Source organism: Falco rusticolus, chromosome 9 (genome assembly GCF_015220075.1).
Source record: "Falco rusticolus isolate bFalRus1 chromosome 9, bFalRus1.pri, whole genome shotgun sequence".
NCBI classification, from domain to species: Eukaryota; Metazoa; Chordata; class Aves; order Falconiformes; family Falconidae; genus Falco; species Falco rusticolus.
In genome coordinates, this window is record NC_051195.1 from 42754589 (window position 1) to 42770328 (window position 15740).

The 15740-nt window shown below is 48.4% G+C and overlaps 1 protein-coding gene across 1 annotated transcript in view; it reads left to right on the top strand.

Moving 5' to 3' along the window:
• Nucleotides 1–15740, top strand: part of ASTN2 (astrotactin 2) — a 353959-nt gene that overhangs the window by 47864 nt on the left and 290355 nt on the right. Inside the window, exon 2 of the mRNA XM_037399819.1 lies at nt 8159–8346. Within this exon, the coding sequence (XP_037255716.1) occupies nt 8159–8346 (188 nt within the window). The remainder of the gene's footprint in view (nt 1–8158; nt 8347–15740) is intronic.

Genomic DNA, 15740 nt, shown 5'->3' on the forward strand with positions numbered 1-15740 from the left:
CACCTCTGCAGGATGCGCAAGAGGGGCTCTGATATTTAAAGTTGCTTGCCATTTTTTTTTTTTAAATTATGGCTGCATCAGCCAAGTGGATGACACTGTCAAGGGACTGCGGCTGAGCACCCCCAGTGCTGCTCCGAGCCTGCCTGTCCCATCTCTCTGAGAAAGCTGCACCCAGGAGTGCTCTGCCACCTGCTTTTCCAGACCCAGCATTTCTCATTCAAACTGAGATGACCTGTCGTGTTGAGCTGCGTGTGAGTAATTTCTATAGGACTGGCTTAACATGCAGTAGCGCTGTCTGCCTGCGTGCTGTTGGCTTCCACCGCTGGTCAATGGGAGTCTCTGCTGACAAATAAAAATGGAATTGAATGGAAGGGAATTGAAAGTCAAAAGGGCCCTGTAATAATTTTAGAGTGCCTGAGGCGCCACACTGAAGCCCTGGCATTAGAAATAAGGGTAATGTACTAGAGACTGAATTGCAATCAAAGCAGCTGTAAGAATGTGGAGCGTGTGCTGAGTTTCTTTAGGGTGCGTGAAGCCAGATTATGATCTGTAAGCAGTGCGGGCAGATCGATATCTGCTCACTGACGCATACAGGGACCCTAAAGCCTGTGATTAGAAGGGCCGAAGGGATGTGGAGAATGGTGCAGAGGGCTCCAGAGCCAGGAGTGGGAGCTGTATTGGAGCAGCTCAATCCTTGGGTTGTCTCGAAGTGTTTCCAGGGGCTGAGCCATGCAAGGGGCTGATGCTGTCCACTGTGCTCACCCTGTCTCATCTCATGGACCATCTGTGTGATGATGCAGTCTGCTGACCTCTTGCTGTATTTCACAATAATTACATCTATCTAAAATAGTCTTTAAAAAACCCCACAAATCCCATGTTTATGAATAAGGTTGGTGGGAGGAGGGGAAGAATCCAAATGTCCTGGCTGAGTTCACTGTTCCTGACATTCACTGGATCAAATCCAGTACCATCACTGGTCCCACAAGTGTAACACCAGCTCATGGCAAACAGCTGCCCCAGAATTGCTGAAGCCATTGGAGGGTCAGGCAGGGAGATGTAAGGGCTGGCATTGGTGCCTGCTGAATCTGGGCAGATGCTGTGGACCACCCTTGGGACAGCCGGTACAGTGGCATGGCTCAATAGCTCGATGATGAAACGTGATGGCAGCAAGGAAAGCCATTCCTGAGCTGGGACTCACTGTCTGATTTCATGTGCTGGTGGCTGAATTTATCAACTCAGTGCATGTATTCCCTTACATCCCTCTCGGCCACCATGGGCTCTGTGTTTCCTGCTTTGTGCCACATGCAGGATGACAATCCCTTTTTCTGCAAAAGTGAATGGGCTTGGGAAGAGCATCAGCTGAAGGGATGCCAGGTACCTCTGCTTTGTGTGTGCAGGCATACCCACAAACCTTGTTTCTACCAGACTGCAGCCTGCAGGGAGCATTTTACCAGTAAATGGGTGTAAACCTTCAAGCTCACAAGCTGAGATGTACATGGTAGTCTTCCAGCTCTTCAAGAAACCAGCGGTGCTGGTGTTCATGAGGGAAGAGTTGCTGAGGTGCTTTGTGGCTCATCACTGTTGCCAAAAGCATTGGCAAGCTCAGCCTGGGAGTCACTCCTGCACAGGGCAGAGTCTGTGCAAAGCCCTTCCCAGCATTTTCTAAAATGTCTGTGGGAAGGGTTGTTGGCCAGGGCATCATGAACGTAGGAACCACACCTGGTCACAGCTTTCTGTACCTGTGACGCCATAGCAGCAGCGTGGGACAGGGCTGTGTGCTAGCTGCGTCTGAAGGTCGACGTCCTGAGGCTGCATGGAGGCATGTCGTCTGCTCGCAGCAGTGACAGGGCAGGCAGTGGTGCTAGTGCTGTCTCTGTCACCTGCCTTTGGCAGTGTGGATGATCTGTGAGGTGGTGCTGGCTGTGCCATCCCTGGTGAGCACCCGTTCTCCTGGGAGCACGGCGGGGATGCTCTGCCCCTGTACCTCTCCAGCCTGGCCATGGGGAGAGGCAGGGTCTCCATCAGAACTGAGGAGGCTTTCTCATCTTTTGGGTTCTTGCTGAGCTTGGGATCTTTCCTCACCTTCAGTCGTGTTGCTCTGATTGTCAGGGACCCATTGGTGGCACTTTAGTCCTCACCACATTTATGCAGTCTTTGAGGTGGCGGGTCCCAGGAGCATGCCCAAAGTCTGGCTTCTTGTTCTTCTTCTTCCAGGTAGTTTGAGCAAAACCTAAAACCAGCCAAACCTACTTTACTGTAAATCCCTTTTTTCCCATCCAACATCAGATAACGATGCTGCTGGCAGAGCAAATGAGATGCAGAGAGAGAGCCCGAGCCTTCCCACAATGTTGGTGGTGTGCCCCCTGGACCACCCCAAGACCGAAGCTCCCTGACGCCTCCTCCATGCAGCACCACCCCCAGACATGCACCGTGTCCCAGCAGACATGCACAGTGCTGAAGCCACCCCTGAAGTGCCCTGCAGGTGCAGCACTGTGCTCCTCACAGACAGAGGCTTTGAAAAAAAGATGATCAGAGGGAGCTTGTAATCTTTTTTTCCCCCTTCTTAAACTTCTGAGCTTCTCTGTTACTTTTTACGATCTGCAGCTGCGTTTGTGTGTTGCCCTGGGGAGTACTGCCAGAGGAGCAGGGAGTAGATGTAGAAGGCAAGGAAAATGTTAAAAAAATGAGCAGAGGGGAAGGGGGGGGGGGGAAAAACAAAACCAAAAAAACCTGTGCTAATGATTGGGATAAAAAAACCCCACCACGTTGCCACCAAAAGACCCAAACCCTTAGAACTGTTAGGGCCTGTTTGACTGCAGAATAGTCCCCTGGGGAGCATGGGGGAAGCCCCATTACTAGAGTCATTTTGGAGCTAGTCTGCACAGAGCGTGATAATCTATTCCGCAGGGAGCAATCCTGTGCTGGCAAGGGCACTGGGGAGAGCTCTCTGTTTATGACTTTCTGCATAAATTTGGTTTATTAGCATAAGTGGTAGCTAGCACCGAAGAATCTATAAACTAACACTTCACAGAGGTTGGTGCCTCTGGAGAACATTAACTCAGAAGAGCCCCTGGACTAATAGCAGGAGAAATGGGGTTGCAGGCTTAGGGGTGACGCATGGGCAAGAAGAGGACGATGCAGTTACCAGTGTTGGCTTTTTATGGAGGACAGGATTGTGTTTCTGAGTCTGCTATCTCCAGCTTTTCCTCTGCCAGCAGATTAAGATGATGGGTTGTGCAGGTGAGCTGATGAAAGTCTGGCTGCAGGGTGCAGGTCCTGCTGGGATGAAGCAGGTGGGGAGGAAAAAGGCAGGAGGAGCCTGGATCTGTGCACTGGAAATTACTCACAGGTTTCTCGCCCGTCATGCCAAGGGTTTGATTCTTATAGTAGAAGTGTCCAGCAGGTCCCAGGGTCTGAGCAGCACTGAGGAGCAGAGAGGAGGGGAAGCGCAAGGAGGGTTTGGTTATCCAGGGGTGTGGAACTGTGCAGGGATGAACTGCCACAAGCAAAATGGCTTATTTTAATAATGACCTTCAAGAATTAAATAAAAATACAATAATCATGGTAGATTAGCAAGAACAAGCCAATTAAATATAAAACAGGCTTTGTAAAACGCCATGACAGATAAGGCAGGGCTGCAACCTCCCGCATAACTGATGAATGTTGAAGCATTGCATAAGGTCGGGGGGGGGGGGGCAGGGGGGAGCCAAGTGAATATTTTGAGCCTGGCAGCCTGCCTTGGAGAAGGCAGAGGTGAAAAGGCTATCTCTGCCAGCTCTCTGCTGTCAGTAAAACGTAGCAGGAGGGAACGGAGAGGAAGGAGGAGGTGGGTAGGGTGGCCAGGAGCCCGAAGGCATAGAGTAACAATCCTCCAACTTTAATATCTGCTGTTTCATTTTATATTCATCATGTCAGCATAATCTGCTTTTATGGGAATCGTCTTGGTTCCCAACCAAATGCATTTAGGCCCTTTTGCTTTTAAGTTTGATTGTAATACGAGTTGAAGACTTCAATGAAATGTTTATATGTAAGGATTGTAGCAACAGGGAAGGGAAAAATGGAATTAGATAATCAGTCTGAAGGGATCTTGCTGTGTTTGCTGATGTCCCCTGCCCCCACCCTTCTCCTGGGCAGATGACCTTCAGATGGGCATGAGCCCAGGTCAGGATCTGACCCCCCGGAAACATTTTGTTTGGATTGTGTGTTTGATTTCCAAGGAAAATGTGGAAATTGTAGTTTTATGAGACTCAGAGCTTGAGGAAGGGCAGAAAAGGCTAAAGTGCTCTGTATGCCCTTTCTTCAATGCAGACCATCAGCAGGTGCTGTCATTGGGCTCAGCTGAGCTGCGTGATGGGAGATGAAGAGCAGGTGTGAAGAGCTGGGGGCCACAGCCAGGTGAGGCTGCAGGGGAGACATTTCTGCTCCTGTTGCAGGGGGAACAGGCTCCTCAGGTCCTCTGCTCTGGGACAGAGAAGTGCTAAACTCTTGGTTGGGGGGAGAAGGGGCCTGGCTGGCTGCTGCAAGTGTAGAGGACCCTCATCATCCCTTCTCTGCTGTTCTCTGTTGGGTGCAGTGAGCAGGTAGGAAGATGGCGTGGCAGACGTTTTGTGGTCTGTTTGGCTGGTTTACTCAGTGTTTTACCCATGAATCTGTGTTTAAGCCCCAGTGGAGAATTCCCCATCTGCTAGATGCCAAGATTTTAAATAGCTATAGGCTACAAATGCTCTTCCATTGCTGCCCATTTAATAACTGTATCTCGTTCTGTTTTGGTGCAGAAATGCCCTTGATTTGTTCCAAAAGTATTTGAAAGCTCTGATAACAGGCAATCTTGCTGCAGACTATTGCATCCTTTCTGATGGACGGGCTATTGCTGCTGTAACTGCTGTGTAGATAGTGGAGTGACAATGCGTGTCTAGTGCAACGCAGGCAGTGTAATATTCATGTCAAGTGCACGAGGCCAAGAAACTTCCCCGTGTTTGGATATCGAACGGTTCAGCAGCTAACAGGGCTTGAAAAGGGCAGGATTTTTATGTTTGTTTTTCTTGTTTTGTGAGCAGCAAATCTGATTGGAGGCTCATGATGTCCCAGCAGTGCTGGGAGTAGTAGTGGTCAGGTATCCTGCAACATGGGCTTCAGGGATGAAAAGGATACAGGTATTTATAAATGTGTAGTAAATGATATCCAGGCTTGGCAAGTCAACTTTCGTCAGAAATTGCCTTGCTGCTGCGTTTGCTTAAAATTGTGAAATGAATGTTAAATTGAAGTTTCTACTTTTGGAAGAGACCTTTTGAAAATGAAACAGGCTTATCTTCAGTCTAGGCTAAAATCCAAAAAATTGCCTATATCTCAGAACTCCTCAGAAGTGTTCTCCGTGATCCTTTTAAACATCCCATGCAAAAATGTGTGCGCAAGGGAAAAAAATTGGAGAAAGTTTGACTCTGAAGGTTTTTTTCCTGCTTCTGTAATGTGAGGTAGCCTTTGGGAACCATAGCAGCGGGGTCCTGGCAGCACCCACATCGAGTCTGTGCTGTGGTCTAGGTGATATAACCTCCCTTTCCTGAGCCCTTTTGGAAAGGGTTGCTGCAGGGATGTGTGTGTGATACTGTAAATCATCCTCTCCTACGGGTGATGGTCCCTCTGAACAGAATTAAGATGGCTTTGCGTAGCCAGAGGCCTGTGTCTCGATGCTTGTGTCTCCCATGGCCTGTTTGCCTCTTCGGAAGAGCTTGTGATATCTATCCCAAAGCTGAGTTAGTGCTTTTACTCCTAAAAGTAGCATTTGCTGCAATTTTAATTAGACAAGGAGATGCTTTTCAGTACAGACCCTTGAAGTATTGCTAGGAAGATGACTGCAATTAAACAGCCCTGATATTCCTCTCATTTTGTCCTTTCTTTTACCACTTTAAGCTGCCTGCTTTAGTCTTGTGTCTCTCATCTCCAAAGAGGCTAATTTCATTAGATTCCCAGGTCTTGCACAGGCTGCTGTCCTGCAGCATGAGCCATGGGGATGGCTTGATTTACAGGGCAAGGAGTGCAAGCAACACCTCTTGCTACTGATTTGCTCCAGCAAATGGCTATTTCTATTAAAGGAGGGAAGGGATTATCAGGAGCAACCTTATTGCAATGACAGGGATGTGACAGGGAGTTCACGTGTTCCCTCCGAAGTGCAAGCATGGGCTCTTCATGGATTCCACTCATGGTCAGGAGCTGTTTAGTTTTTCTTCTTTGACTGCTCAGATGTGCATAGAGATATGGATAATGACTGGCACTGTGCTTGGGAGGGCAGAGATAATGAGCACAGCCCTCCAATTAGCTTCAGGTGACAGGGCAGCTGGCTCAGGTGTGTCAGTAGTGTAATTAGTGAGGTGCTGAATCAGGGAGCTGGCTGGTGTAACCTTGTCCCTGCTGTCAGCAGGGCTGTGCAGTGAGGGGAGATCCTGCAGGACCAGGGGTGTGATGGGGACTTCTCTGTGAGCAGGGGGTGCTTGGCTCCATTTTAATTCATGGTGGAAAGCCAGGAGCTTGCTGCTGGGAAATGTATTGATTTGGGGAGTAAGAAAAATTGTTCCTTAAGGATTGGCATGTTTTTTTGCTGGGTTGAGATGTGGGTCTGTGGAAGTGCCTGGTCTTGTAGTTTGCATGGCTGCTCGTGAGCCAGCACCCAAGTGTCTTGAAGCATCTTATTCTGAAAGCTGTGGGTGACTCCTCAGGACAGCCTCAGCTGGGCTTCGTCTCCACTGGAAGCTGGAACTGGATGTGCTTTTGCTCAGCTGGGTTCAGGAAAATAAATGCACAATGCCCTTGCTGTTGCCTGGCTGCTTTGCCCGCAGGGGAGCAAGCCCTGTCCTCCCCACTGACCCTCTGTGGCCAGGCTGCGAAGGAGGACCTTGTCTCTGTTCCCACCATGGTGCCAGGGAAACCCAAACTTGTGCTGTTGGCCTTTCTGGAGCAGACACTGTGCAAACAGCAGGTCATGCTCTGTTATAGCCGCTCGCTCTTCCCAGATAGGAGGGAACTGAATTTGGGTCTCTCACAAAGCAAGTGTTTGCCGAAGCTGTGGGCCCAGTGACTAAGAGGACCTGACTTTCTTCCCATTGCTTATATTTCAGATGGAAAAACAAACACAAAAAAAAGAGGTGGTGGAAGGAGAAATATTTTGGCTCATTTTATGCTAGTATTTTTTTTTTTTTCGGTTTTGATTCGGCTGCCAAACTGCCAAATCCATTCTTTGCAGAGATCCGTTTAAGACTTGATGGGCAGCTGTGGAGCTGTCAGCACTGCTGCCTGTGTCTGCTGCTGCCTGGCCAAGGCACGAGCTGCAGCTGAGGCTTGGAGCTGCTGGCTCTGGCTGTGCTGGGGCTGTGGATCTCGGCTGGCTTTCGCTTACAGAGTGCCTGGGGTGTCTAAGCTCCTAATTAGTCCGATGTGGTGCCTTAAGTCAGGGGAAGCTGCCACAGTGGATATTTGTGCTGGGATGCTGTAATCGGGGCTCCCAGGGTGCTTATGCTATAAATCAGGACTGGGTGGGATGTAACACTAACAGAAGGCTGCAGAAGACCACTGACAGGCATGTGACCCCAAGGTCAAGAGGAATTTGTCAAGCCCGGTGGTCATTTCTTCTTGCCAGTGCTCATTAGTGTGTGCTGGGGATGTCCCTGTTAAACACAGCTGTAGTGCTACCTCGCAACCTGGATGAAGTTTTCCATTGTAAACACCAGCAGAATACGTACAAATGCCTGTGTTTTGGCTTGCTGGGCACCAAGCGTCCTTCCTCCACCCTGTGCCGAGCAGCAAACCTCCCTTGGGCTTGGCTACAGATCTCTAGGAGCTTCTTCTAGCCTGTTTGCTGGGAGAGCTATAGGAGGTTAAAGGAACCTTGTGCAACATATTATTTTTACAGTTGTTGCCTTTCTAGTTTAGAAATCCCAAGGCAGTTTGTAGCCCCTTGGTTTTTATTAAGGAAGATAACTATTACTGTTCATATGTGGGGGAAACAGCAGACAGAGGCCAAAAAAACCAGTGCTCAAGCTCATCCTGTAGATCAGAAGCAGTACTAGTGCTAGGGCTCCAAAGTCCTGATTTCCTGGACTGCTAAGAATACTGCCTTTTAGCATCGTGGAGAAAACTGATCCTCAAGTTGTGTGCTTTGTCCCTGCAGAGATGTCGGGGACAGTGGCTGACATTTCCCTGGTGCACTGGAAGCAGCAGTGGCTGGAGAATGGTACCCTGTACTTCCACGTCTCCATGAGCAGTGCCGAGCAGCTCTCCCGAGCCACCCCCCCCACACTCCAGGAGCCTTCGGAGATAGTGGAGGAGCAGATGCATATTCTTCACATCTCAGTCATGGTGAGTTAAAGCTGCCAATGGCATCAGAGGGCACAGAAGACTCTCTGGGATGGGACAGCAGCCAGGTCGTGGTGGGAGGGTGGTGTTAAGGGGCAATGTGATGAGCCTGGTTTGCAAATGTCTGTGTCCCTTCTTGGTTGGGCCTCCAGAGAGGGAGAAATGTGTTTGAATGGGCCAGGAAAAAAAGAAAAAAAAAGTTGTTCTTTTAAGAAAATGAAACTAAATAAAACAGACTGTAGGGAAGAAGCTGTTGGGAGGGTGACAAGGAAGCTTGTGATTCCTCCTGCATCTGCTGGCTACTGGTGAGGTGTTAGCGGAGTATTTCTCCTTGCTCTTGCCTTTGGACATGTGCACAGGCAAGATTTTGGGCATGGACTTGGTCATTTCTTTCTGAAACTGGGTTTTACCTATTGAGTGAATACGGGCTGAGGCATGATCCTTCTTTTGCAAAGGATAAACCTGACTTAAAAGTTTTAAAAAAAAAATAAATATGTTCCATATTGCTTTGAATATCCCCATCCCGGGTGTTGCGTGACCTTTTGTTAACAGATCATGTATGTGCTCTGTTGCCTTTTAAGTGCTTGAGTGCCTTATTGAAGCAGTTGTCTATGTATTTGGATCTGTTCCATCATTCCTCTGTGCTTTGGAGCCCCATCTGTAAAATGGGACTAAATATATTGTCCCTTAACTCCTCCATTGGGATAAACGATCCCATCAATAAAAGAAAAAAAAACAACAAAGCTAGGTTTGTAGATCCTGTGTCACCTATTTGCCCAAGGAAAATCTTTTATAGGAATGGGGGTTCCATCGCAGCAACCCTCTGCAAAAGGTGGATTTATTCATCTCCTGGAACCAGTGTGTCATCTCCATGGGTTCTGTCCTTTGTTTTGGCAGGAGGAGCAGAGGCTGCAGAAAGCCTTTATTTCTTCCATTTGAACAAGCAGCTGTTGGCTTTTACAACTTAAACCTGTTTTTTTGAGTGTCTCAGCCCTTGCTAGTGGGGCTATAGGTTGGGCAGTGGGTGCCTGTGAGCACAGAGAAGGGCTTAGCATTAAGGCAGTTAGGCAAGATAAGATGCAGGATGGCAGAAGGGAAACAAATTGGGGACTTCAGCTTACTGGGTTGGCTAGGGAATGTTTTTATGTCCTGCTAAAAATGTCAGTGTGATGGAGTATTGGGGCCCAGGGCAAGAACGTAAAACTGGTGCACTTAGAAGATGAACCTGAAAAAATAATGGAGAGACAGAGCAAAGAATGAGGACAGCAGAATGCAGGTCTGGGGTGCGGAAAGCTCAATCCCTGGTCTGAGTGTGGGATTGCTTGGCTGTTGTTGGCAAACCGGAGCCACAAAGCAGTGGCCCGTGGCTGCAGGGCAATACTGGCTCTGGAGCCTGGTGACTCCTGCGATTGCTTGAAAAGCAGGTGAGCTTTAGTGGGGAGAGATTCAGTCTTGGTCCTCAGACCTTGCTGAAGCTGTTCTTTATAAAAAAATGTGATGATTGTAATGGATTGCATCAGAGAGAGAAAGTTTCTTTGAGAAATTCCTGCCCGTAGCCTTCATTTGCGGCACCTCAGAGCATAGGAGCAGCAATGCCGGTGGGCTGGAGCTGGAGGTATCACTGTGCATATCACAGCAGAAATGTTCCTGCACTCCAGTGCTGATTAAGTGGTTAAGATTGGTTTTGCCGCATCTTACTGAAGCCGATGGCATGGGAGCATCTGTGGCTTTGTTGTGAGGATTGACTCATTGAGGATTGACTCATGCCCTGACCCTCTCCTGCCCTTCTGCAAAAGCAAGAAGTTCCTCCTGCACAGAATGAACCATAATTCCATTTTCTGTATCAACTCTGATACTACTTGCAATGAGAGCAGAGATTCCAGACAGGGATGTTGGGTTCAGGTTGGGGTCTGGGCTGCACTCGTGTCCCTGGAGAGGAGAAGCCCTGTGCGTTTCTTCCCTGGGTCAGGACTGCAGCGTAGACTTGAAACTTTGCCCAGTTTTTTTTTTTTTTTTTTTTTTTTTTTTTTTAGAAGATTCATTAACTTTTTGAGTGAACCTGAGCCAAATTTTGAGTTACTAGCAGAGGATAAATGTGTGTTTTATTGAGGGTTTTTTTTTTTTTCCCCTTTCAAGACCACATGGAGTTCTGTAGCTAAAGTAACACGGGGCAAAAATCTTTGTTTCTTAGGAGGAATATTTAATCCGAGTCCCCAGGCTCTGTTCAGGCTGCTTTCCCATGCTGTTACTTTCCTCCCTGGCCCCAGCGACATCGCATCCCAGGAGCCCCTGTCACTCGAGCCCTCCTGCCTCCTCAGCAGCAGGGTTCCCCTGCTGTGCCCTGCTTGGCCAGATCACAGCATGGGGGGCTGTGGTACCCCCTTCCTGTCCTCCCCTGTGCTCCCTGTGTCTGTATCCCTTCTCCTGCCTTGAGATGCAGCTGGACGTCCCTGTGTCCTCCTTCCCGGCCCTCAAATGCTTTTCCTTCTGCATCCTACTGTAAAGCCCAATGTCTCCTGCATGTTCTTTATAGGCTAAAACACCATTCCCTGCGCAGGAGGAGTTTCAGCCCACCCCAGCGCTGCCTTGGCATTCAGCGTCGGTGTGCCCCGTTCATCATCAACCAGCATCTCGCTACGGGGGACAGGAGGAGACATGGGAAAGTGCTTCCTTCCATCTCCTTTAAGTGGCTGTAACACGCACTTTTACCTGTTTCCTCATCCTCCAGCTGAGTTATAGAAAGCTGAGGAAGGTTTGCCTGGGGGATCTCGCTAATCCCCCGCTTAGGGAGTACTCTGGCAAAGCTTTATCGGGCAGCAAGACATCTCCAAGCTGAGCTCCCTGTGACGGGAACGTTGTTTTGGATTTCTGTAAATGTTTATGACTTGGCTGGCAGCTCCTGCTCTGCCTCTAAAGCCAGGACCCCCTCTGCGCTGCGTGGGGGCTCCGCTGGGTGTAAATCCTGGCTTTACTCCCCCTCGCAGTGATTTTGGCTGTCAATGCATGGCTTTCTGGTTTGCGGTGGCTTTGCTTCCAGTGCAGCAGGAAAGGACCCATCTACGTCTGTGGCCCTGGGGCAACCATCTGCCTCTGCAAAAGCACTGGGTGACCATAACCCTCTTCACACCTCCCTTCCTAAGCTCAAGGGCATCTTTGACAGCAAAATAATACTTTATTTTTATTTCTTTTTTTTTTTTCCTTTCCTCACTGTTTTTTCTTAATCTCTCCCCAATGAGACATAACATTAATTACTGCAGTTAAAGGGAATTCGGTCTCCATCACTCTCTGCCACCCCTTTCCTCTTGGCTTGAGCATCTGAAATTTGTTTCCCAAATGAAAAGAAGGGAGAAAGGGAAAAAACAAATATGCAAATGCTAGATTTTATTTATTTACCTTTTTTTTTTTGCGCAGTGTCAAGTAGAAAGGAATCAATATTTTTGTCATTACTCCTGTTGTGTTTTCTCCCCATATCTTAGCTGTCATTTGGGTTTAATTGTGTTGTTTCCTCTTGTGTGGAAGTAAATCTTATCTGTTTTGGATTAAAATTCAATGAAGGTCACAGCAGCTCGAAAACTTACCAGGCTGCAGCAATTAATGTTCATTTGGCTTTGATAAATTGGAATGTTCCCCACAATAGGACTGGAGTGGATTTCAGAAGCAATAATTCTTCCATTAACTCAATGATTCCCTGCGTGACGGAGCGTCTTGTCACTGCTCTGTTTGTCATCTGTCACTTCAAGGATCTGGGCATATGCCTGATATGATTTATCATGATTATTGGGGCTGCTTGTGTCAAAACATTTTAAACCACTAATTATTCCAGCCTTGTAAATTGCTGTATTTAACAAAACATAAGAGATATTTATTCTTTTGTTGTTCCTCACCATCTTGTGTCCCTGTTCAATTATTGCTCTGTGTCATGGTGAATTCAGAGCCGGGACCATGTCCAGCAGCATTCACTGTAGATGGGGACTTATCTTCTGGGCTCTGGGGAGGTGAAGGGGTGGGTATGGGTAGGACAGTCAAGTTTTATCTCTGCGTTGACCTACCTTGCAGGCCTTTGGTAGGGCCATTGCAGCCAGAAGCTCCTCCTGGCCCGGCGAGTGCCAGGGATGCACGTTTGGGAAGAGGATGCAAAGCCACATCTCATTCTGCTGGTGAGGGGATGGGTCTTTCTCCCTGAAGCCTGTGTGAGTGATGCTGGTAAAACCCCTGGTTGTGGGATATCAGAGCCAGGACTGTGGGGGGTGGTGTAAATGAGCTACACACTGCCTTTGCTCCAGCTCCAGCGGAAATAAGGTGGGTTTTTTTGAGAATGGTAACAAGCAGAAGCCTTGTTTCATGTTGTACCATCACCCTGCAGAGAAGCATATCAGTTTCGGGCATAAACAGTGACCAGACCTCATCAGGCTGCTTTTTTTATATTATTATTTTTTACTTTTATTGCCTACTTTCTGCTGGCTGATACTGGCAGTAGACAAGTTAGCTCTTGGTTTCTAGGTCTCCCAGAGGATTTTTTTAGCTTTTATTTATAAGTTTCCTTTTTTTCTTCTTGTTCTTATGCATCCTGATGTTTCCCTAATGATCAGCCATTGGTGCTGTGCTCCGTCAGCCTCCGAGTTGGGTATAAAGTGTGCTTTTAAATGCTTCACTCTGATTTAGCATCCTGCTCTGAAGTGGAGCTGGGGAGGGGTCCTGTGGGTCTGATGTACTGTGCAGGTGGATCATGGCGAGCACCGTTTCTTGTGGCTGTCTCCGGCTGGGGCAGCTTTCTAGTTCCTTAAGCACTGCTGGAATAGAATATCCAAGAGCAAGTGAGGTTTTAGGAGCTGTTGCTGTCTCCTACCTGAAGCTGTTGTCACCCAACAAGAGTGATGACAAATGCATTCATCTCCCCCTCCCCCCCCTTTTTTTTTTTTTCCCATCATCTGTGACCCATATCACAACTCTCCCTCCACCCATGCTTTTCTGCCTGTGTTTCCTTGGGGACCCTGTGTCACATTAGGCTCTTGGCTTTCAGCTTGACTGTGCAAAGCGTTGTCTGTGGGTGGCATCGTGCTTGTCCTGCGTGACGTTGGGGTGTGATGACAGCTGTACCTGGTGGAACGAGCCCCATAGTGCTTTGACTGCCTTAAACACAGCATCCAGCCAGCATGTTGGACAGGATGGTGAGGTCTTCTCCAAACCGCTGTGCAAGCCCAATTGCCTTTCTGACTGCCTGTGCTGGCAGGGGTTACTCTCCTTCCCACAGATGGATATAACATTATACCAGTGCAATCGGGCTTATCTTGGCATGTATGGGAGGGGAGAGGAGGCTGAGCTCTTTGCAGAGCTGGGACAGTTCCCATCCTTCCTAGCAAACAGCTTTCTGAGGGGTCACCCCAGGTCCCATGGGCTTCGGATGCATCCATGTGCGGGCTCGGTCATCTTCGGCATTCCCCTCTGCTTGGCCATCATGAGTGGTGTCCTGTTTCCCTACCCAAATGTATTTTGTCTTCCCTGATGCAAAACCTCCCATTGGTTTTAATTCCCTCCTGACCATGTGCTTGCAGCTTGCATGGCACCATGTCCTCTGGGATAGCTGGGTGCCCTGGTGGATACAGAATGTTGCTTGAGCCTTACTCAGGTTCCTTGCACTGTGTCTTGCTGATAGCAGCATGGGAGCTTCTGTCAGCCAGCTCAATTGGGGGGGGGGGGGGGGGAAGTTATGTACATGAGTAATGATGTAGTGAAGAAGGCACAACATCTGTGTCATCATTTCTGCACCAGGAGGTCAACCAGATTCATAAAACATGCCCTTCCAGCTTGTGATATGTTTAGGAATTAATTAAGGTAGGGAGAGAATTGCTGCTGCAGCAGATTTCCTTATCTGAAAGGTATTAAAAAGCTAAATTGATCTCCAATGAGCTGTTTTTATTTAAAAAAAAAAAAAAAAAAAAAAAAACAAACACAAAAAAAACAAAGCAAAAAAGCAAAGCCCTAAAACCTCCAGAGCTGGGTTCAGTACGTTGCTGTTTGAGAGTCGCGTCACCGCTCCTCACATGGGGAGAGGAAAAGGAGATGCCCACCCCCATGTGCAGATGGACCAAGCATCCCCAAATCCCCAGGAGGTGGATGGGAGGTGCAGGCTCTGTGCTGGTGAAACACCAAGCCGGTAGCCCCTTGTCTGGAGGAGTGTCCCATCAGCAGTCCTCCCCAGTCTGCTGAAGGTGGTCCTAAGCTCTTCCCCAAGCTGCTTTGGGGTGGCCAAAGTGGCTGGTGGGACCTTTGCTGGGTCTGGTGACCCAAGGCAGTGGGGCTGAGTGCTTGCAGACTGTTAATCTGGGGACTGGAGCTCAGCATAGCTGGAAGCTGAACTTCCCCATAATAACCTTTACCTGCCCTGTGCTGTCTGGAGCACCTTGGGGACAGCAATTAAATCATGCATGTGCACGTGAACCAGCGCAGGGGGGCTTGCTAGTTGGTGACACTGTTGGTGGTGTCTGCTCTTTCCCAGGGTGGGGACATTCTTTGGCTTCAAGTTTCATTACCATAATGAGCCATTAACAAACTTCTTGTAGCCTGGGAGAAGCAGCCTCTTTCATTCACCATCCTCCTCTTCTCTGCTCCCCTCCTTTGCAGAGATGATCCAAAACTGGGACTAAATGTAGTTAACGGTGTGCTCTTGTATTTAGGGAATTCATTTGGGAGGGATTTGTCTTTAAAGTGTCACTTTTGTGACAGTGACACCTGTTATGTTAATAATTTTTCACTAATCTCTCTGTTTTCTACCTTAGCTACTGTGAATACATTAGACACTTTATAGCTTTCTATCTAGCAGATTTCCCCCCCCCCCCACTGTGTTAAAATATGTAACTGGAGTGCTTGATTTGCATCTCTGATAAAGCAAGGCTGAATAAATACTCTTAGTTCATCTGAACTCATCAGCAAACCAACTTTCTTGTGTCATCCCCAGAGCAATCAAAGTTGGTACTGGGGGAAAAGCAGCCATAGGAGGTGTTTGGGAGGGGTTTGTTTTTTGCAGATGGCATTGAATGTGTGGGAGGGATCTGCACCCTTAGGAAATTCCCAACCTCGACATGCTGAGAAAAGAGGACAGAGGGTAAAAAGAACTCACGTTGGAAAGGTGGCTGGTATAGTCAGGGGGTGTTAGAGCTGGAAGGAGGATGCTGGAGTGGGGAGGAAATGGAGAAGAGACACGGAAGGAAGGTTTCAGAAATAGGATGAGGAGCATCGGAGCAGCATTAGCTGGTGGCTCAGGGTGGGACATGCAGCAAGGCCCTGGGTGCATCTGTCTTCACCCCCGTGGCGCATCCCTCTGTGCTGCTGGCGACAGCATCGTGTATTTTTATTGCGCGGTGCGCTGGGCTGTGCAGGGAGTTTGCCGATTTCAGATT